Source organism: Rhinolophus ferrumequinum, chromosome 9, assembly GCF_004115265.2.
Source record: "Rhinolophus ferrumequinum isolate MPI-CBG mRhiFer1 chromosome 9, mRhiFer1_v1.p, whole genome shotgun sequence".
NCBI classification, from domain to species: Eukaryota; Metazoa; Chordata; class Mammalia; order Chiroptera; family Rhinolophidae; genus Rhinolophus; species Rhinolophus ferrumequinum.
The window spans coordinates 64,455,810-64,479,675 of record NC_046292.1 but is presented as its reverse complement, the minus strand read 5'-3'; the positions used below and the strand labels follow the sequence as shown (position 1 = coordinate 64,479,675).

Below are 23,866 nucleotides of genomic sequence, written 5' to 3'. Positions count from 1 at the left end.
ATCTTAAAGACTCTTTAATCCAAGTCTACCAAGCATTATGTTTTCATTAACCTATCTCTAAACTCCACCTGATTCCTAAGTTTATTTTTAGAAATGGTGTGAAAGATACTGCAATTCTAATTTTAAAAACAAAATAAAAGTAAATTTTAAAAAGAATTGGTTTTTAAAAATAAAATAATGATGATGAAATATATGTTTAAAGTGAACTTTTAGGTGGTAAAGAGGGCTTATATCAGAAAAACCTTGGGAAACAGATAATGGACATTTCTTAATGATAAAATTGAAAAGATAATTGTGGCAGAAACCAGGGTTCACACTTCAGGAGGCTCCACTCTGTTTCTGGCATCAGATAGCTGATATCTCTGTATGTGAAAGAAAACACAGCAAAAGAACATCAATTCAAATAAAATACAAGTTTCCTCACGTACACACCACACCCTCACACCGTTCTCTCTGAAGCCCCACTGTCCTCCTTCTAGAGTTACAGGTACCCTCTTCTTTCCACACGTATGACCATAGTCTCTGGAATTATTTTTCCTCACTGCTACACCTCTTGTTTATTATAATCAATTATTATTTATGTGGAAAGTATTGGTGGGGAGAATGATCAGGCAGCACTTGATTTCCCCAGTGTCCTGTACTATGCCTAAGGACAGGCCAGCATTGGGGCTTTATTTAAAAGCCAATATTTTTATAGGTTCTAAAGTCAAGATTACCTTTCTTTTTCTGTCCATAGGGTGAACAAGGGTTACCTGGTCAACCTGGAATTCAAGGTAAAAGAGGTCACCGAGGAGCACAAGGTGATCAAGGACCGTGTGGAGAGCCTGGTCTGAAAGGGCAGCCTGTATGTGCCAACTCAGAAGTTCACTAAGCACTTATTCGACAGACTGGGCCACCATTGCACAATAATGATTATTGTACCTTTTCACATTGCAGGGCGAACATGGTATTCAAGGCTTGACAGGTTTCCAAGGATTCCCAGGCCCCAAAGTATGTTTGCATAATTTTCTGCTAGTCTTCAAGTTAACTAGAAAAAAAAAGATGTTGAAATGACAATATTTGACTCAAGTCTCTGACTTGAGTTTTCACTTTTTTTTAATCTGCAGATTTTCAGTTCATACAGTTATATATTTGAGTTTTGAATATATTAATTATAACACTTATGTAACTATATATTTTCCTAGCAATTTTCTTGAATAATTTGCTTTTGTCCCCCCATTTCATTGTCCCAAACATTTTATTATGAAAATTTTCAAACATACAACAAAGTTGAGAGTGTGAATGAACACCCATATACCTGTTACCTAGATTCTGCCATAAACATTTTGCTCGACTTGCTTTCTCATGTCCATCTATCCATCCCTCTCTGCCTCTCTCAATCCATCTTTGGTGTATTTCAAAGTAAGCTGAAGACCTCAGTATAATTCCTCCAAAATACTCCAGCGTGTACATCATAAACTATCACATTCCATTTTTTAAAGGGCAATTCTTATTATTTTGCTAAAAGATTATTTCATTTGTGAAGTGTTCCTACAGAGCTAAAGATTTTGACTTGTTATTTTTTATTGTATTTCTAGGGTCCTGAAGGCGATGCTGGCATTGTTGGCATAACAGGTCCTAAAGGTCCTATAGGACAGAGAGTAAGTGTCAAGTCATTCTACCTGCCCAGAAACTCTGATTCTTTCTTCATTGTATGAATTAAGGTTAAGAACTCTAAAATTAATATACTCCAATTAATGACTTAATAAAATGACTTATAAGAAAGAGGCTCACTAGAGCACATGCAGAGGTTCTTAGCCTTTTTACTTCATGTATTAATTTGAGCAAAAATATCCCATAGACCACCCATACTTCCCGATTCTTACTTTAAAAAACAGTTATCAGAATGAATGTGAATACTGGATAATGTATTTATTAACTCACACTAGGAACAAAAACATAATGCAGTTTCAGGTTATAAGCATTTATACAACCAGAGACCACCTCCACGCACCACCTGGAGGAGGCTTGCCTGTGACCAGAGCTCTTCAGACCATGCTTTGAAAAATATTTCCCCATAGCTGTGTTTCCCCCGCTAAGGGGTGGGTGTCTCCAGAGAATGATGAGGAACTGCTTAAAGACTTGCAAAGATCCGATCTGAAGAACTCCTGAATACTAGCTATTTAGTGCCTGGAATTGCAAACTGTAGCGAATGTAATTAGGATAGACAAGCCACCAGCAGCTACTGGTTATTGTTTTTATTTTTTTGCTTCTTTGTTTTTATTAACCACAGTCTCCTAATTAATAAGATAATCTATAAAACTGAAAAAAAATGCCAAACAATAGTTAGACTGTGGTAGTAGCACCTCTAGGACCAACAGCAGCTGCTAGGGCAGGGGAGGAGACAGTCGGCAGACAGAGGAAGAAGGAAAGTGGTTTAGATGCAGGAGAAAGGAATCCTGAAGAAGAACTTTAAGTTTGGGAGCTGCAGGCTTCAGTGGAGACCTGACCATGTCTAAGAACCACAGCGCGCACGACCAGTCTGGAAAATCACACAGAAACGGCATCAAGAGACCCCGATCACAAAGATAGGAGTCTCTTAAGGGGGTAGACCCCAAGTGCCTGAGGAAACGTGCGCTTTGCCAAGAAGCACAACAAGAAGTGCTTAAAGAAGATGCAAACCAACAATGCCAAGGCCTGGAGGGCATGGGCTGAGGCCATCAAGGCCCTCGGAAAGCCCAAGGAGGTCAAGCCCAAGATCCCAAAGGGCAGCAGCTGCACGCTCAGTCCACTTGCCTACATTGCCCACCCCAAGCTTGGGAAACGTGCTCAAGCCCTCATCGCCAAGGGTCTCAGGCTCTGCCAGCCAAAGTCTAAGGCCAAGGCTCAAACCAACGCCCCAGCACAGCTGAGTCTCCAGCTGCAGCTCTGCCTCCTGCTCAGGCTCTGGCTCCCAAAGGTGCCCAGGCCCCCAAAAAAGCTCCAGAGTAGAGGCTTGTCTGCCAATGTGAGGACCAAAGGATTGGTGTGGCCCCTGGGCTGCTGTCTGCATGGGGCTGGTGTCCTCCTGTGCTATTTGTACAAATAAAGGCGGGTCTGTTGAAAAAGTAAAAATAAATAAATAAATAAATAAAAATGAAAAAAAGAACTTTACAACTGAAAACCACTATCTGGTGCAGAATATTAAATGAAAACTCAAAGTTTTGCAATTCTACATCCCTTCCCTAACTCTTACAAAATTCTTTCCAATAACACAAAGAACAGTGTTGTCATGGGAAGTGTTTATTTTAAAGACCCTTCTCAACATTTCTTCAGGTGCATATTTATTAGTTATTTTTATAATTTCTGAAGAACCATGGAAAGTTTGTGCTTTTATGTGAAGTCCAATTCTTGATTATCCACAAGTGGATTATATATGGATAGGCGTCTCTATGGTAAATATTGCTTTAAGTTTTTACATATATTAAGTTCTCCACTAATTAAATCCACTCATTCTCATTTTATTAAGTTCTCAATTAATTAAATCCTTTGTTGGTATTATCAAAGAGAAGTTGGCTGCCTGCCTCACAACTGTCCTCAGCAGTCTTACCAAGTGCTGGGTCTCTGTAGGATAGGGTCTGAACCTATATTGCTTTGCAGCTCCAGAAATTTTATCAGGTCACCATAGTAACGTTCTAGTAATAAGCCCACAAGTACTGATTTATAAGGACAGATATTCCTTTGTTAAGTCATTACAGAGACAAGTGAAAGTCTTAAGAGGTTAATATTTAGCAGAAGACTATGTACCAGATACTGGTATACAGTTTGTGTCTCTTATAGCATTTAATCCTCATTAAAATCCTGTGAGGTATGCTATTATCCCCATTTTGTAGGTGGGGAAACTAAGTCTCTGAAAGGTAATTTGCTCAAGGCCACATATGGCTAGTATGTAGACGAGACAGACTTTGAATCCACATCAGATTGACCAAATAATATGTTAGAAAGTTGCTTGCTAATTGCATAAGTAAGATATAGAATGGATATTAAGTGACTTAGTGCCTAGTTCTTGCTCAATAATTAATAAATATTTGATGATTGATTGAATTAAATTAATTGAAGTAGGAAATCTGGATTAACTGTCCTCCATTTCAAAGATGTATTTATGTAGTTAACTGGTACCAACAATAGCACCTCGTCTTTTGGACATATATAGATAAGCAGACAATTTTTGGCTATTTTGGTCTATTTTTTCAGGAGTCCATGTATACCTCTCCATTCTTTTAACAAATCATTATTTCAGAGAGTCAGGTCACGGTCAAATTTATTAGATTGAAGCTTTCTTGACTTTTTTTTCAGTGATAAGCCAGTCTGGAGGATACATTCGATTAGATTAAGAGATCAAGTCTCTTCATTTTATTGTGATCTTTGAGATTTGGGTACCATATTTACAAATTTTCACTAAAAAGTCAATCTTTGTGTTTAAACGTTATTCCACTAAATTACTTTTGAAGTAACAGGTAATTTCTTTCCTTCCAGCCCAACTTAGTATTAAAGCTATCTATTGACGGACTGCATGGCATTATAATAACCTCAATTGATAGTATTTTCTGTCATTGGCAGAAATCAGAAAAAGAGATAGACTGTTAGGTATCTACATTTATATATTCCAGGTTAGGTGTGAGCCAGGAAGTCTGAAATTTATAGCCAATTGAAGAGGGAGTGGAGGGTGAGGGAAATAACTAAAACAAGTAGTTTGTATTCATTAAGAAATGATAGGTCTATACCTGGTTTGGGAGGAGTTGACCAGAGATCTAGCTTATACGAGGTTATATTAATAATCAAATAACAGCTTACAGTTTCAAAATCATTTGTCACATTTAATTCTCACAATAGCCCTATGAAGTAGGCATTCTTATTTTACAGATGAAGAAACTGAAATTTCTTTGGTCATATATGATGCTCTCTGGTTCTTTTTCATACGTTCTCTCAATTCCATGCTACATGCCACTCAAACATCTGTTCCTTCAACATCTGTAAAGAAATTTATTCAAAATTTTGTTTATCATTCTATGTAGTCTTTTTATATAAAGTAATTGCTATTGTATGCAATGACACACATATAAAATGGTATCATTGAAGTTACCAACACATAAAAATTATAATGCTGATTTATCAGTTTGTTAGAAATTATACTGATGTAACTCTCCTGACAGGAAAATATAATAATATGCAGAATTGTGTCACACGCTATAAATCAAAATTACTATGATTTCTGCTAATACTATAAAATTGTATAATAAAAACTGAAATTATGCAGACATGGACTATTTTACCATTGCACAAGAAATTTTCTAGATTTTTGTCTGAATTATACTGGCAGTGAGACTGACTGCTTTCCTTTTACTCCAACAGGGAAACACTGGCCCCCTTGGCAGAGAAGGTATAACAGGCCCAACAGGTAGAACTGTAAGTTTGTCACAATACAGGTCTTTTTTTTTTTCCCCCTCTATTCTTTTTTTTTCTTTAATCTTATTTCTAGAGTAATATACAAAGTATCACCCTGGGTATCTGAGAAGCAAAGGACAAAAATAGAGGTACATCTTCATCTGGAAGGTGATTCCTTAGAACTTAGAGATCATGTGTGTAATGAAGAAGGTGTATCTAGTGAGGTAGACATTAAAACTGGAGTGGAGAAAGGAAAATGGAACTGGGGTTGGGGAGAAAGGGTTGAGTATCATAAGCATAGAAGTGGTCACTAAAGCAATAGAAAGAATCAGTTTTCTGAAGGGAAGAGCATAGCAAAAGAAGTGCCGACAGCTAACATTTGAGTTCTTGGAAGTGCCCACAATAAAGGAAAGAAATAGTGGGAATAGGAAAGCCAGAAAAGCGCAAGGTTAAGATAGATGAGTTTCAAAGAAGGAGTAGTTAACAGTGATCTTGATAAGTTGCAGTAGAAGATAGAGTACAGATTACAGTGAGGAAGGAAGTAGATGAAAATATTTCATAATAGTTTCTCTCAAATTCTTACAGCAAACTTTTGGAGTAGATGTTATTTTGTCCGTTTAAGATGTAAGGAAACAGCTGAAGTTGATAGAGGTGACCTAGCTATTCAAGGTGAAACAGCTAATGCATTACATAGCTGATGTTTCTTATTTCAGGACCAGTGTTCTTTCCCCCACTCAAGATATGTCTGGAAAGGAAATTGGGATAGTATATGCCAGTGCCTTCAGAAATGTGGCTATGAAATAAGACAGAAATGAGATAATGGTTAAGGAGGTGATCATGGAGAGTTTTACAATACTGATAATAATGTCAACATACAAGAACAGGAGCACAATAGAAAGAGGCAAATTGGAGTGAAAAGATTCATTCCCTGTAGGGAATTGATATTTTGAATCATTTGGAAGTGTTATATAGAGAGACACAGGGTTTTAAAATACAAAATTGAATGCTTCCATTTTATACTTATAATATTAAGTATAACTATTCTCTTCAGGAAATTTAGAGAAGAATTCATCAACAAAGTTACTGGATTTTTAATTTAAAAAAAATCAAATGTATGACTCGACATTTCTCTAGACTTTCAGCATTTACCACTCAGAGCTATATAGTCTAAGTGGGAGATTGTGAGAGAATTCTCATACTTCCGTGGGTGGTTCTTCAGCAAAGTAAGGAATACATACTGTTTTGATTATGGAATGATTGTACTCCTCTGTCAAAAATGTGAAATATTAATTGGTCAAGGAAAATATGATAAACAAATGGCTCAATCAAAATAGCTTACTGTGTTTTGTTTATAAATAGTTCTTTAGGGACCTTATACTAATCAGCATACACATCAAATTTTTTTTCATATTCTATTTTTTCCATTCTAAGAAGAAACTTCTAAGAAAAGTTTATTGTGAAAGAATGAGCATTTGAGAATGGGAAAATATTGTGGAAAAAAAAATAGTGGTGGTGAGGTGAGGGACTTGCTTTTCTGAATAAGAAAACAATACTTCAAAGTAACTATAAGTGAAACTATTTGGTAGCTCAAAGAAATAAATAACTAGATCGATGCAATAGGTTAGGGCCCAGAATTAGATCTCAGAATATACAGGAATTTAATTATAACAAAACTTGTATATCAGTTAGGATGATTTGAGCTGCAAGTAATAGGAACCTTGAATCAAACTGCTTTATCAGTAAAAAAAATTATGTCACATTATGGGAAGCCCAGAAGAAGGAAGGACTTAAGATGTTAATTTAATGACTCAATCATGTTATCCAAGACCAGATTCTTTCCATATCTCTACTCTGCCATCCTGAATATTGGCTTCATAATTAGGTTTGTAGCAAGATGGCTACAATTTCTCAGGAGTCACATCTAAATATAATTATCCCAAGTAAACAATGATCTATAGCCCTACTTTAGGAAAAAGAAAACTTTTTCCAGAAGTCTTCCATTGCAGTTTTCTTGTGTCTAATGACCGGGATTCAGCCATATACCCACTCCTACACCAGTGACAGGGAAGGGAGATAGATTTAATTTTAGTCCCACCACTGGTGTATGAAACTAGAACTCTATTTCACCCAATTTTTTTTAAAGTCCCAGATAAACTTTTAAAGATTTTAATGTGGAAAAAAAAAAGTGAAACAATTAAAGTCTTAGGAAAACTAACTAGAAAACTAAAGTATAGCTTACAGGTTGGAGAGACCTTTTATATAAGATAGTAATTCTGAACTAGAAAATAACAGAAAATATATTTGCATATTTGAAAAATTTTAAATTTCACATGAAAGAGATTCTATAAATACAGTCAAAAATTAATATAAGTTGGGGAAAAGTAATTGCAAAGCATATACCATAATGGGCTAATGTATAGAGAGCTCTTACAAATTGGTATGAAAACTCAATAGAAAAATGAAGAACAAATTCAAAGGGTCACTATTTATTTGAAAGGATGCTCTCTTAGAAAAATGCAAACTAAAGTAATAATGAGATATTACATCTAACCTCTCAGAAGGGGACATAAGGAGGATGGTACTCTTGTTTATCACTGGTAGAAATGTAAATTATAGTCTTTATGGAAAGACATCTGTTAAAATATACATAACTACGTATATCCTTTGACCAAGCACTTCCATTTAGAGGAATTTGTCCCATAGACATAAAAGCACTCAAAACACTGAGGAAATTTTACAAAGATTTCTTCACAACACTGGTTATATTGACAAAAAAGCTTGGTATCACATAAATGTATAGGAATGGTTGAGTAACTTGTGGTCTGGCTATTTCATGGAATATAGTGCAACTATTAAAAAGTATGAGTTTTATCTAGTTTGACTTGCAATTGTTTTATGGTATATTGCTAAGTATGAGAAATCTGATACATAAAAGAGAATATAATATGATATCAGTATTAAAAACATGACCAACCACCCATACATATGTAAATATGTCTGTCAATATTTGATTAGAAAAATGTAGGAAGAGATATGCACCAAGTTGTTAATACTGGGTTGGAGGTGGTGGAGGGTATAAAAAAAAGTTCTGTAAAGATATCTTAAAAATCAGTTTTCAGAAGTTAACATCCTAGTTTAAAATGGGTTAAGGACAAGATATGAAACAAAAGAGGTAATTAAATGGTGAATAAATAAAGTAGTATTTTTACCTTGCAAGGTAAAAAAAGAATGATAGTACATGGCACATATCAGAAGAAGTATACACTCCCATATATTGCAGGTGTGCATACAATTTCAAGCATTCAGAGCAATTCGACAGAGCATGAGGACATCTATCCCAGTGGTTTTTTATCAGGACAAAATTTAGAAAATATCTAATAGGAAATTCAATAGAGTATTACAGTTTATTAAATACTAGGTAAGCATTATAATTATCTAGAAGAATGTGGATTGATATGGAAGAACATTCATATTATATTGTGAAAGTATAAATTCAGGTTACAGAAAAGATGAATGTATTATCTCTTTTTTTTTTACTAACAAACAATACATATATAATTTCCACAAAAATTAACACAAAAATCTTAACAGGAGTTTAAAAAGCATTAGGTCCACCCAAGAACAGCAGGCTACACATTCGCTTCAAGTACACATGGAATAGTCATCAAAATAGACCATATTTTGGGTCATAAAACAAATTTTGCTAAACTTAAAAGAACTGAAGTTCTATAAGGTGTGTTCTCTGGCCATAATGGAATTAAACTAAAAAATCAATAAACTAGAAAGACAATAGTAAAATCTTCAAACACTTGAATGTTAAACTACACACTTCTAAATAATCCATGGATAAAAGAGGAAGTTTCAAAATTTATAAAATATTTGGAACTGAATGAAAATGTATCCAGTGTATCAAAATTTGTGGGATATACCGCAGATGGAGGAATAGGAAGAGACGATAAAGGAGAAAGAGAAAAGCACCCTAGAAACAAGGTTTCCAAAGGCTGAGGGAAACAAATATTAGAAGAATTTAGCCTGTTAATTTCCTTTCTAATTTGTTTTGTATTGGGTTGTCAATCAGCTGTTTGACTTAATTGAATAATAAGTAACTTGGTATCGCGGTCTCACTCTCAGGTGAAGCTAAGGATAGCAACACAGACAACATGATGAATCAATACATTGCTGTTGTTTTTCATTTGTTTTGCTTTGCCTTACCTCGAAAAAGAAAAATAGAATTTATATAAGTTTATTAAACAAGTCTTGCTAGATAGAAGAAACGAAAAACAATTATGTTTCTGTATACAACCTCAACTACATTTGATAAATATCAATAACACTAAACATCTTTTTTTGTTTGTTTTTTTTAGGGACCCAGAGGTGAAAAAGGCTTTAGAGGTGAAACTGTAAGTTTACCTAAAATTGTGGTTATAGTGTCACTTGTCACTAGGCCAGAGCTCCATGAAAGCAAGGACCTTGTTTGATTTGTTCATTATTATGTCTCTGATACTTGTGGAATAAAAATAAAAGTTTAATTTTCAGGAAGTGGAACCAACACATGGTATAAAGCAGAGAAACCTGATAAACCCTAAACAGGTTTGAGAGCCTGCCAGTCACATACTTCCCATATCCCTGTGTGAAATGGAATATTTGCAGGAGAGACAGTATGAGCCTTCTTCACCAGGACCAGAACAGGAGCACTGCCAGGATGCTTTAGGTTTATACCCACTATATCCAGTCAGCACCTAAAAGGGCTGCAAAGCAGAAGCAAATCATTAGTTGTATATTTCAGCCAATAGAAAACAGTGGTGAAAGGATGGGCAAAGTGTACATAGCACTTTGGGGACCTAAATGGCTTATACTGGCACTATTTCCTAGTCTTCTAGGATGTCAATTATTCCAAGTTAAAGGGGATTTTATTTTATTTTTATTTTTTTTTAATAAATTTTATTGGGGAATATTGGGGAACAGTGTGTTTCTCCAGGGCCCATCACCTCCAAGTTGTTGTCCTTCAATCTAGCTGTGGAGGGTGCAGCTCAGCTCCAAGTCCAGTCATTTTCAATCTTAGTTGGAGGGGGCTCAGCCCACTATCCCATGCGGGAATTGAACTAGTAACCTTGTAGTTGAGAGCTTGCACTCTAACCAACTGAGCCATCTGGCCGCCCGTCCGGAAGTTCAGTCGCAGCTGGTTGTCTTCAATCTAGTTGTGGAGGGTGCAGCTCACTGGCCCATGTGGGAATCGAACCAACAACCCTGTTGTTTAGAGCTAATGCTCTAACCAACTGAGCCATCTGGCCTCCCCTAAATAGGATAGTTTTATAAAGAGACTACTTTCCCAGCAGAGATCATGCTGAACTTACTAAAGCAGCAGCCACAAACAGAGGGCAGGCATAGAGTGAAATGAGGGGGATAGAAATCAAGAACACAAGGCACATGAGAATAAACTTAAAGATAGCAATAAAGTTTTGGTTAAAAGGTAATGAGACTACATAGTGACAACTGAAATTTCTGCCATTCACCATGGGTATGCTTGGGGCTCAGAATAAGTAAGTGGCAGTTATATTAATTAGTAGAAGAATGGAAATTATGTGATTTCAGATAGCCTAAGAATCCTGAAATGACTTTAAAATAGATGCATTTATTTTGCAGAAATGTGAACGTCACATTTTCTCAGCAGACTTACTGTAGAAGGAGGCAAGGATGTATGCACACAATGAATCATATCCCCCAGCAGGAGTGGAAAGGGGAAGGAAAAGTAGGGAGGCTTAAAATTAGCCCATTTTCTAGACCTGTCTCCAGCTGCCTCCCTGATTTACCCTCTCCAAGTACTGTGACTGGAACATAAGCTTCCAACAGGACTAGGAAACCTTGAGTACCTATGACAATGTCACAAGCATTTCATGTGGGGGTAAAAAAAAGCAATTCAGGGACTCTGATAGATTACAAATTCAGTGGATTATGCCTGCAATCTTAGGTTGCACTGATAGAACTATGACATCCAGAATCAAGCAGGTCATGGCACCAGATAGGCCATCCCCAAAAGGGAACATGGATAAAATTAAAGCACCTTCAGTGGAGGGCTCTCAGACTGGTGATGTCCTGGAAAAACCAGTGGAAATATCTGGGATATATTTGGTCTTTGCCAGATTGTATCCTGGTCATCTCTCTCCTTGTTCTCTCTGCTTTCTCTTCACTTCCTGGCTTTAGCCCTTGATCTTTTCTCACCCGTGCTATGTATCCCTGTAGTTCCTACTTATCTTGAGCTTTCAATTTAAAGATAATTTGCTCACGGTGGACTTGCTGATGTTTTAGTCTCATGCTGCTGCATAATACCTACTACCCAGGACCAAGTGCAATGCCTGGCAACTATTCTTCCATTCTTCACTTAAATGTCATCTTATCAGACTTTTCCCGACTCCTCTGTGTCAAATAGCAATGCCCCGTCCTAAATGAATTAGAGAAGGCTTGGGGTGTTAGGACATGATAGTTCACTTCAACTATTTGAAAGGTTGCCTTAGGAAGAGAGAATATATGTAACTCTAGAAAATAAAATTTAAATGATTTATTTATTGCATTGAATTTTCAGTTTCTGTACTTAAAGATGGTCACAAAATAGATACTTACTGATGAAATATATGAAATGCTGAGGCTGATTTCAACATTATAATGAGCTAGCTAATATAATAATGAAATGCTTTAAAACAAGATAGTTTTGTGAGAGAGTGAATGTCTGTCACTAAAAGCCTCCTGACAGTTTCTCTGTGTCACTAGTCTGGTATTCCTGCTCTGAGTAGGGAATTAGAATATACCTTTAAAGTCCCTTCCAGCTCTAAGAGTTTGTGATTCTACATAAAAGAAAAATAAATTGACCCCCATAAAAGAATGAACAAAGTTATAGAACAGAAAGAAGTCTTCTTTAAAATAGGGGTTAATTCCCATCAGCTCCAATAACTGTTAGAATCCATCCACTTCCCTCATCCTTCGTCACTGACACCCTTGTCCAGATTGCAGTGACGTCTCCCCTGGACTCATCTTCTTTCCATTTGTTCCACTTTTTCCCACTGTAGTCCATTCCTGTAGCCACTAGGGCGATATTATTAAAACATAAGTCAGATTACATTACTCCCCTCTTTAAAACCTCCTATGACTCATTCTTGCACTTAGAATAAAATCTAAATTCCTTGCTTTGGTCTACAATATCCTAGCTGTGGTTTACTTCTCCAGTGTCATGATGTACCACTTTCCCCTTTCCAACTATGATGAAATTCTCTCTTCTTTGGAAGATGCCTTCTTTTTACCTAGAAAATTCTTTCACCTGTTCTTCACATGACTGGTTTTTATCTCATTATTCAGGTTTCTGCTCAGATATCATCTTAGAGAAGCCTTTCATGACCACCCTGTATTATTATTCCTGCTCATTCTCTTTCACAAAATCCTGTTTTGTTTTCTTTAAAGTGGTTAGCACTACTTGAAATTGTTTGTTTTCTGTCTTCTCTGCTAGAATGTAAATTTCGTGAGAGCAGGGAACTTTGTCTGAAATAGTGGTTATCAGTGTGCAGAACAGAATCTACCTTGTAGGAGGCAATATTTGAGAATACTGTCTACTATTCCCAAAAATTAAATGCATACTATACCCTAAAGTTAAAAAGTTAACATCTGTTTCTAATTCTAGCTGGCAGAGTAGCATATTCTGAATTAACATACTTATTAGTCTTTTGCTCTGTGGGTTTCCATAGTTCTCTTCATAATTAAGGTACAAACTTCCAGTACCCAAGGAGGAGGGCCGCAATGACAATTAGTGTAGACAATAAAAATTAGCTGCTGAAAAAAGGATTAATTAGTACATTAGAATTATGAGTTTATTCTGTTTTTACTGTTGAATAACTGGTATTAAATCTCTTTCTATGTCCTCTTTTCCTTTGATTCCATTATAGTATAAGGAACTTTATAAAAGTAATCTTTTAATTCCTAGAGATCGTCTGCAATTAACTTAATCCATAGAATGTGTAGTTAAACCTTTCGGCATTCATTGTATGGAAAAGGATATTAACATTTGTTATATTCCCATTAGGACTTTTCCAGTGTGTTCTACAAGTTTGTTTTCTTTAAGGGACTGGTTTAAGTAATTGACTATCTAAAGACTCCTAATTAGCTATTACAGTATGTTTCAGAATATAATATCTTCAAGGGGGTCAGTCTCAGATAATATCAGTGCATGGGACATTTTTGGAATGAATTTTATTAGCCAAGATTTATTGTATTGAGACAAAAAAGACAGTTTACTCTTTGTACAAAGATCAGAATCACTGGCTTCATAAATCTTATTTTTAAATTTTCCATGAAGCTGGTGTAAGAATTTTTGAAGCTATGCTGTTCTTACCAAATTGTACAGCAATACCAAAATCATGATTCAAAAAAAAAAAGAAAAAGGTTACGGCTCATTGAACAGCATATAAAAAGTCTCTCTTTTAGCCTAAGTTTGGATTACTTGGTTGGGAAGGTGCGTATCCTCTACAATTTCACATTATAAACTCTAGTATCGATCCCAAATAGATCTTCATCATGGAGAGAGCAGTTTCTGTATTGCCATATATGAAGAGTTCCTTTCCTTTCTATTCCATACCTGTTTCATGTCTGCCTGCCTATGTGCTGTTTTAAAACTAAGTCCTTGAAGATATACATATATATGTATGTATATATGTATATATATAATTGTATATATATATAATTATATAATATATAATTATATCTAAATATAATTTAGATATATATATATAAATATATATATAAATTGAGCCAGAGTTTTGTAACTTTTGAGAAAACTTCCTAGTAGATAGCATGTAGAATTCCCCACCCTCCCCCAACTTCAAAATTGTCACGTTAATGAAAGGTTACAAAAATCTCCTGGTTTCTGAGGCCTCAGACTTTTAGAGCATAATTTTTGAAGTAAGTAATACAAAGAGGATTGCCAGAAATAATGGGATACAATTAAGGAAAAAATTTAAAAAATTAACTCATAGAAGAATAATATCCTAATGTCAATCATCTGAAAAGGATTTTGACAAAATATTACAACTTGGAATATATAACTTAAAGCCATAAAAGTAGGGAAACAGAGCAAAACTTCCAGGATGAATTTTTATATTAGCTGCTTCATTTCTTTTTTGGCTTATAACTGAAAACCATAGAAGTAGAAAAAAATATGCAGAACATAATCCCAGCATGCACTTTGAGATTCTCATATTATTTAATGAAAACCAATAAAATGTTGAAGAATCCCATTGACATTTTCTCAAATATTACCTCTAAGTTAATGTGTCTTCACAATTCTTGATTAGCAGAATTATTTTATTTGCCTCTGGTTTGAAAGTGAAAGGGGTGGTTTAAACATTATAAGGAAAAACTAAGTTATGAGAAATTACATCCTAAATATTAACAAATTAAGAATTTAAAATTTATGTTTATAAGTTTTTAAAAATCTTTGTGTGTTTCTTTCAAATGAAAAATTATCAAAATCTTTTAATTCAATTACACATTCTCCTTACATTCACACAGACTTCAAATTTGAAATTCCCAACTTGTATTCCTCCTTTCTCCAGATCAAAACATGAGGAAGAAAATTGATAAAAGGCTTGAAAAATCACAATTCTTAAGTGAACCTTGGAGATTATCTTCACTGAACCTGTTATGTTACAGTCAAGATATCTGAGACCCAAATGTGCAACAACTTACTCAAGGACGTAACAGCCAATTAGGTACAGAGACAAGAGCAGAGCCCAGGTCTCCCAATTCCCACGCCATTGTGCTTTTCTAGTAATCATAGTACCTCTCAGAAAATAAGAGTTAGGTGCAACTTGGGTGAGGAAGATGGTGTATACATACCCCTCGCCTACATTAAGATTAGCCCAGCCACCCACACGACAGATTCCGCATTAGATGCCTGATTTCTAGTTATCCCCTATGCCTTATAATTCACTGATTCTGTCCTAATTATATTATTGTCTAATAAATCTTATTTAATATTACTAAATTCCCAGTTAAACCTTCTAAACTGATGGTTCTCAACAAAAAGCCATTTTTGCCCAATCCTCCAAACCCCTGGGAGACACTGGCAATGTGTGGAGACACATTCGGTTGTCACAACCGAGGAAAAGAGAGAGTTTCTAGTGGCATCTAGTGGGTAGAGACCAGAGATGCTGCTAAACATACTATAATGCAAGCTTCACAATTTATAAATGAGGGAAGGGAAGCTCTCTGTAGTTATGCCAGCTTTAAGAAAAGACCATGAAACTAAATCAGGGTTGCATTTACATAAGACAAAAATCTAAATACGTGCACTTATCAATATTTTCAAAGTCTGATGATAAAATATGTTATTTTTGGAGGATCATATGTAAATTCTAGAATTAAATTGGAAGAGTCTGTTTTCAAAGGTAGTATTTTCACTACAGCCAAATAACCACCATAAATAACCATTCACATTAATTTGGTTCCATTTAGGAAATGAACGTAGACAATCATAGTTTTATTATAAACTGCTATATAGTATCTAGAGAGGGTGAATCATTTTTTCTTAATGGTGTGTTAGCTAGAGGAATAAAAAAGAACTAATAAATGTTATATTGTTGGAATAATATATTTTTTTTGCTTGACTAATTGCCCTGTTCTATGCAGTTGTTTCACTGGGGTTGTCCTGCCCTATCTTGTTTGGTTTGAAGTATTTTGTTTGAGCATATTTGTGGTGATCTGACTTGTTCTGGGAAACGAGCTGAAACAAACTCAAAATCAGCAGTAGAAATAGTTTTATTTTTTCTTTGATAAATTTCTCTTTCAAAGTCAAAGAGAAGATATATATTTTGTATTGAACTATCAGTGAGATTTTGTAAATGTCAAAAATATGCTAAGTGGATTGAAATATCAACTGTTAATTTTTACCATGTTGATCCAGAATGGAGAAACACAGCCAAATTCATTATGAGCCTCCATCTGTTTAAAAGGCTATCTCCAACATGACATGTCTGTAATTTTCATGCAGCTTCTGAGGTATATGTTTTATACACTCTCTGCTTTAAATTGTAATCATAAATCATGCAAACTAAGAAATGTCCAGGAGGCATAGTATTGGAGTACTGTACCCTTTTTAAGTTATTATGTATTGTTTGTCCTAGTTGTCATAGTATATTTACAATCAACAGCTTTGGCAAAAAAGTATACTTAATGCAAGTCAAGCATAGCATCAACATTATTCAAAACACAGCTGAAGATAAACTTTGTTTTGCCATCTTTTAACCATAATCTAAATTTGACACAATGTAGTCTTAACATTCAGTTGACCATGAAGTAAACCAAATTTTTAGTGGACATTCTTTTTTTATTTTATTGAGGTAGCATTGGCTAATGACATCATATAAATTTCAGATGTACAACATTATAATTCAGTATCTGTATACTCTATTGCATGCTTACCACCAGAAGTCTAGTTTCCATCCGTTACCATATATTTGACCCCCTTTACCCATTTCTCCCTCCCCCACCCCCATTCCTCTCTGATAACCACCTTTCTGTTGTGAGCAGACATCGTTAACAATGATTGCTGGTTTTATTTTGGAAAATGTCAGCACAACGTTTTTTGTTTTACAATATGTATTTTAACTATTCTAATTTCCAAATTAACACTAGCAAATTTTAATATTCATTTAGTAACAATTGTTGAACACTTATTGTGTATTAGGTACTATTCTTGTTCCAGAAAATGAAAAACTGACTAAGGAACTTTTAAGGGTCCCTATGAACTTTCCAATGTGTTATGTACTATGGCATGCAGAAGAAAAAGTAGTTGAGCAGGAGGAAGGTGGCAAGGGGAAAAGGCAAGGTGGGTACAGAGTTTTAAAGAAGTATTGGAAGAGGAGTGGGAGTTAAACAGAAAAGGTAAGGAGACACATTCCTGATCAAAGAAATAGCATATGCAAGAGAATCCATGTGTAAAAGAACTTGGAAAATTCAGAGGTCTACAAGGAGTTGTTATAGATGGAATGTGGGATGTGTTGGGGAGAGTAAGTGGAAGTGAGACCCAAACCTTGAAGAGACAAAGGGGTGTACTTTGACTAAGAACATATACTTTTGTATAAAACTGAGTTGGAGTTTAATCCTGGTTGCTCTTATTTGCTGGTTACTTACCCATTCTATTCTACAGTTAAGAATAAATGTAAACTGGAAATATAACACACAACTTGTCATACAGTGAGTTATCAATAAGTGAACACACAATGTGACATATAGTGAGTTCTCAATAAATGGTACCTATCATTGTTAGAAGTTCATACTTTATCCTCTAAGCAATAAAGAGCTATTGTATGATTTTAACTAAATAATGACATGATTAGATTTCCATTTTGTAAGTAGGAGGTAGTTAACATAGTAAAGAGAATAAAATGAGGAAGTCAGATTGCAAGTGCAGGAAAAACATGACATCTTAGTCAGCTCAGGCTGCTATAACAAATCACTATCAACTATATGGCTTAGACAACAAACATGTATTCCTCAAAGTTTTGGAGGCTGGGAAGTCCAAAGTCAAGGTGCTAGCAGATTCAATGTCTGGTGAGGGTCCTCTTCCTGGTTTGCAGAAAGCCACCTTCTTGCTATATCCTTACATGGTGGAGAAGGAGGTCATCTCTCTCGTGTCTCTTCTTATAAGGCCACTACCATTCAGCAGGGCTACATGTCACCTAATTACCTTGCAAAGGCCCCACCTCCAAATACCATCATATTGGAAATTAGGGCTCAATATATGAATTGGGGGGAAACAAACGTTCAGTCCATAGTACGTGATTAGCACTAAACCAAGACTGTTGTGAGGATAGAGAAGTAGTACGTATTTTGGAGAGATTTGGAGGTGAAATCAGTAGTAGTTGATAACCAAATTATAGGTGGATATGGAAGGAAAGCAGGTATCTAAAAACACTGAAGTTCCCATCTGTGACAACTAGGCGGATGGTAGGTAGAAATAACAGGTAAAACATACCTAGACAGTGTTAACATTTTTAAATGTTACATTTGTAATAGTTTATTAAAGTGAGGAAATTCCGTTTATAATAATATTAGTAAAACATGAAAGTAAATATCCAGCTTGTTTATGAATGTGAGTTATAGTTCAGTGCAGGAGCTTGTAACTTCAAAGTATTGAAACAGCTTTGTATCTTAAGACTTGCCTCACACAAAAAGGCAATGACAGAGGTTGAATCTTAGTTGTCTTGTTTATATCAAACCAAAAGCATAATATGTACATATTGTGCTTTGTCTCCATTTCTTTTAGGGTCCCCAAGGACCAAGAGGTCAACCGGGGCCTCCAGTGAGTTTATTTATATTTATATCCATTTATCATTGATGCTATATGCTTGCCTGGTGTGAGATATCTACTAAATAAATACTTTTTAAAATTTGTTATGTTATAGGGTCCACCTGGAGCACCAGGCCCAAGAGTAAGTTTTCTTGGTTTTATTTCATCTTAGTATATCATATTAACCTTTTTTAAAATTTCCATTAACTCCCTGTTAAAAGGTGCCTCTCTTGCCTACTGCTGTTCTTTTTGCTAATCTAATATAGAACATTCCCAACTGTAATAACTTGAAGTCAAAGCACCAGATTTCTTGTCTATAAAATGGGGATGGTATCTTTTACTTTCTTGGGTGGATTTGAGTTTTAAATAAGAAGTAAAGCATTTAGCACAGTGCCTGACATAATAAATGGTTTAAAAAAAAATACTAACTCCCTCCATTTCTTCCTATTTCTGGGTCCCTCGCTCTCCTTTTTTAAATGTTCTTTTTTGCCAATGAGAGTTATCCACTTCTCAGGCTGTACATGAGTCTTTCTCAGTTGCTAATGGCTGTAGGAGCTCTCAGACTGCTTCTGTGTCTGCTTGTTATCTATTACAACCCAAAACTTGCTACCTTTATCTTTGATGCAGTGCTTATCAGATGTTATCTCCTTATCAGCTATTATCTCCTGGCCTCTGATGTTCCAAGCTTGGTTCCCCTTATACTTTGTATCCACTCTCATACTCAAAGTCTTCCGGCTTTCTACAAGTGATGTCCTGCCATTCCCAAGCTCACTCATGCCTCCCATTTTTATAGCATCCTGGTCAGATACTTCGTTAGGTTTCCTTCATAAAGGAGATTGACTATTGGCTCCACTGTCCCAAATAATGGCCAGTCATATGCCTCCCAAACCTTGCTTATTTCCATATGCTGCTCTGGTATCATTTGGATATCTGACATTTCTAGTTGGTAAATCACAGTGGTCTACTCTCAGCAGGTCGGGAACTCTTCATTCCTCTCAGCTTTTCATCAAGGCAAGAAGAAAAGTACCACAAGAAAGATTGTTTCCTTGGATATGGGATCCATATCTCTATAATTTTTAGAAATCACTACCCTTTCTAGCCATCTGACTGACTGAGAGGGACTGAAACCTTCCCTGACAGGAACATCAATGGGAATTTCTTAATTTAAATTTTCAAATTACTCTTGACTTGTCTATTTTTCCTTTCCCCGTGGATCCCCACAAAACATGGTTTACAAACACCCTCATCCATTGCCTTTCTACCTTGTAATTACTTTGATATACCATAGCTACCTTTCTAAGAAAGAACAGGTTCTAAAAGATTATACATCATTAGCAAATTAGAGGTGTTTAGTGAAATTTTTTCACATTGAAGTGCCAAACTTTTGGGAAACCTATCCCTGTCTCACTTGGAAAAAGTTTTTATGTGCTCCTATACAGCCCAAATGAAGTAAGAACATGAGAGGTATTTGCTGTGAACACAATGTGGATAACAATATATACTTTGAAGAATTATTAAGAGGATTAAATGAGAAAATATATGTGCTCAATACATTATAGGTGCTCAATTAACAGTTTCTTTGTTTACCTCTTCTCTTTCTCTCCTTTCTGTCTTCTTTCTTCTTTGCCAATATGAAACCCAGTTTTCTTATACTGTCTTTTTGAGACTTGCAGACTCCGTTGCAGGAGAGTGGCAGGGTAGCCCTGAGAATAAGACTTCTAGATAGAAGTTTAATGACAATGAGAAAATACCTATATGATATTTCTAAACTCAACATATGATCATCTGTGCAACTGTTCGTAATTTTGACCCTTGTCACACTGCAAGATAGAACTGATCATTTCCACTTCTTCATTCATACTCATTTAGTTTCATGCCAGTCTCTCGCTACTAGATTGTGAATTCTATTTTTTTCATTTCTTTTCCATTCAAGCCTTTACTGTCTATTGAATGAATGAATGAATGAATGAATGAATGCAAAAAAAAAAAAGCAAGTTGCATCTCTTAAGAAATTTCAGTGTGAATCCTCCAAACTAGAAGACTTCACTTAAAGGGAAACAATACCTAAATGGGATGGGATCATAGAATTAGAGATAGGCATACTTTTAGTAAGTATTTAATAATTATTTCAAACTGTGAGGTGTGACTCATTAGTCAGTGGATCATGAGTCCAATTTAATGAGTCTCATTCAGCATTCTTTTGAAATGAAATTAAATGAAATAGAATAGAAAAATATATGAGGAATGACTGTTTCAAATGGATACAAAGTTTCCTTTAGAGGTGATAAAAAATTAAATATTGGAAATATTTGCACAACACAGTGAATCTACCAAAAGCAACTGAATTGGATACTTTAAAATGGCTAAAATGGTGAATTTTATGGTATGTGGATTTTTCCTCAATAAAAAAACAAGTTAGTGTAACTAATGGGGACAAATATGGCTTTGTAAAACTTTTCAGTTAAATATATGTTTGTTTGTGTGAATCTTGTCATGGTGTAAAAATGTATTTCTTACTGTGGGTCAAGACAAGAAAAGTTTTTAAATCTCTAATCCAATCCATCCCGCTCTTTTTAAGACCTATGAAAGTAAAGTAACTTGCTCAAGTTCCTAAAGTAGCATAGCTAAGTGGAAATGTTTCAGGAAAAGAAATATGTATTGATGTTGCTTTTGAATGTAAGGATATTATCATGGTGATGACCAGACTTCAGTGCATATGGTAAGATACTTAGAAACTAACAAAGAAATCTACCACAGGATGTCAGAGTTAACCAAAATGATTGATGAGTTAAAGGGTGGGTATATGTGCTATGTGTGGTGTGGGGTGTAGAAGCAATAATCATTTTAAATCATTAAATGGGATAAGGAATTTTCAACTTAATGATTCCAATTAATGGGCCAACTGTGAGTCCTTGATTGGTGAAGTGAAAAATTACAGCTGCTGGCATCATCCTGGTTCCCTGGAACAAGCAATTACTTCCACCATGGAGAAGGGCATGACCTGAAATTAATTTCCTATTCCGTCAATGTTTTCACCATCCTGTGATCTTAAGAGTTGAAATGCCTGGAAAATACTGATACTTCTCCAAATACTGGGGTTCCCAAACTAGATCTACATTTCACTCAAATGAGTTGGGAGAAAAGTGTGACAATTACATTCCCCCGAGATAAAATGAAGCCTCCTATTATAATTTCCCTCATTAGTCCCCCCAATCTGATAACTCCTTGTTCTCTGTATTCTGTCATATTTTCATAAACCTTAAGTGATTTTCATGTAAGAATATATTCTCGCTAACTAGAATACCTAGAGAAAGTTATTTCTTTTGGATTCCTTCAATGCGCCTCATGAGAGTTTACATTCAGATGTGGGCACTGAGTGTTGTTGAATGACTTCCAAGGCAAATCATCGATACAATCTCTCTGGGCCTGTCCTCCCTAAAGGCTAACCTTGAGAAAAATTGATGTATTCAACAAGTTGCATGCGTGCTGTGTGCCAGGCATGAGCTAGGCTTTAGGAATACATTGGAAATTATAGGAGTATGGCTATTGCCAAGAAAATTCGTGAAGGGCCAAGTGTTATGACATTCTTTTCTTTCTAATGCCTGTTGAAAAAAATTGCCTTTTTCATTGAGTTGACATTTGTATTGATGGTTGTTAAAATTGAGGTACCTTAGTATGAATCAAATACTGAACTCTACACTATTAAGCTGCCAAAAACTCATTGTATTTTTCACTGCCACACACTCTCAGAAAATAAAACATGGTGATTTCACTTAAAAATATTCTACAATGTATTCATCCATCCAGGCTTCTGTTAAGGATGTTCGTTTCCAATCTTTTCCTAATACAAATAGTACAAATGTCCTGTCCATATAAATATCATTTTCTAGAATATCTATAGGACCAATTCCACAAGTTGGATGGTTAGGTTTAAGGGATATGAACATATTTATTTACTTATTTTACTTGTGGTAAAATAACGTAACATAAATTTGTCATTTTAATTATTTTTAAGTGTACAGTTCAGTGGCACTAAGAACATTCACACTGTTGTGCAATCATCACCACCACCCATTCCCAGAACGTTTTTCATCTTCCAAAACTGAAACGCTGTATCTAGTAAACAATAATTCCCAATCCTCCCTTTCCGCAGCCCGTGGCAACCACCATTGTACTTTCTGTCTTTATTAACTTGTCTACTGTAGGTACCTCATATAAGTTGAGTCATACAGTATTTGTCCTTTTCTGACTGGCTTATTTCACTTAGCGTAATGTCTTCAGAGTTCATCCTCATTGTAGCATGGTCAGGATTACTTTCCTTTCTAAGGCTGAATAAAGTCGTTGTATGTATATACAACATTTTGTTTATCCAGATGGACACTTGGGTTGCTTTCACCTTTTAGCTATTGTGAATAATGTGCTATGAATATAGGTGTGCAAATACCTATTTAAGTCCCTGCTTTCAATTCATTTCAATATTGCTGAAATTGCTGGATCATATGGTAATTCTATGTTTAAATTTTTGATAAACTGCTATACTGTTTTCCATAGCAGCTGCACCATTTCACCTTCCCACCAGCAGTGCACAGTGTTCCAATTTCTCCACATCTTCTCCAACACCTGTTATATTGTTTTTTGTTTTTTATAATAGCTATCCTAATGGGTTTGAAGTGATGTCTAACTTCGTTTAGATACCACTAAGTCGTTTTGATTTGAGTTTCTCTAATGATTGATCATATTTTTACGTGCTTATTGACATATATCCCTTTGAGAAAACGTCAATTGAAATATCTTCTGCAGAAAAATATCTTTGCCCATTTTTGAACTGGTGTGCTTTTGTTTTATTATGGAATTGTAAGAGTTCTTTATGTATTCTGAATATTAAGCCTTTATCAGGTACATGATTTGCAAATGTTTTCTCCCATTCCCTGAGCTACATTTCACTCTGTTGACAGTGTCCTTGGCACAGAAGTCTAAATTTGTAGTCTAATTTATCTGTTTTTTCATTTGTTGCCTTACTTTTCGTTTGTTACCTTTCATCCAAGACAACACGGCCAAATCCAATGTCATGAAGCTCTTCCCCTATGTTTAATTTCCAAGAGTTTTATAGTTTTAGCAATTACATTTAAGTTT

General features: G+C 35.3%; 1 protein-coding gene across 1 annotated transcript in view; it reads left to right on the top strand.

The window, feature by feature from the left end:
• The window catches only part of COL24A1 (collagen type XXIV alpha 1 chain), a 303,518-nt gene that overhangs the window by 261,583 nt on the left and 18,069 nt on the right, over positions 1-23,866 (top strand). The window contains exons 49-55 of the mRNA XM_033113285.1: positions 737-844; positions 937-990; positions 1,578-1,640; positions 5,371-5,424; positions 9,768-9,803; positions 18,710-18,745; positions 18,849-18,875. Of these exons, the coding sequence (XP_032969176.1) occupies positions 737-844; positions 937-990; positions 1,578-1,640; positions 5,371-5,424; positions 9,768-9,803; positions 18,710-18,745; positions 18,849-18,875 (378 nt within the window). The remainder of the gene's footprint in view (positions 1-736; positions 845-936; positions 991-1,577; positions 1,641-5,370; positions 5,425-9,767; positions 9,804-18,709; positions 18,746-18,848; positions 18,876-23,866) is intronic.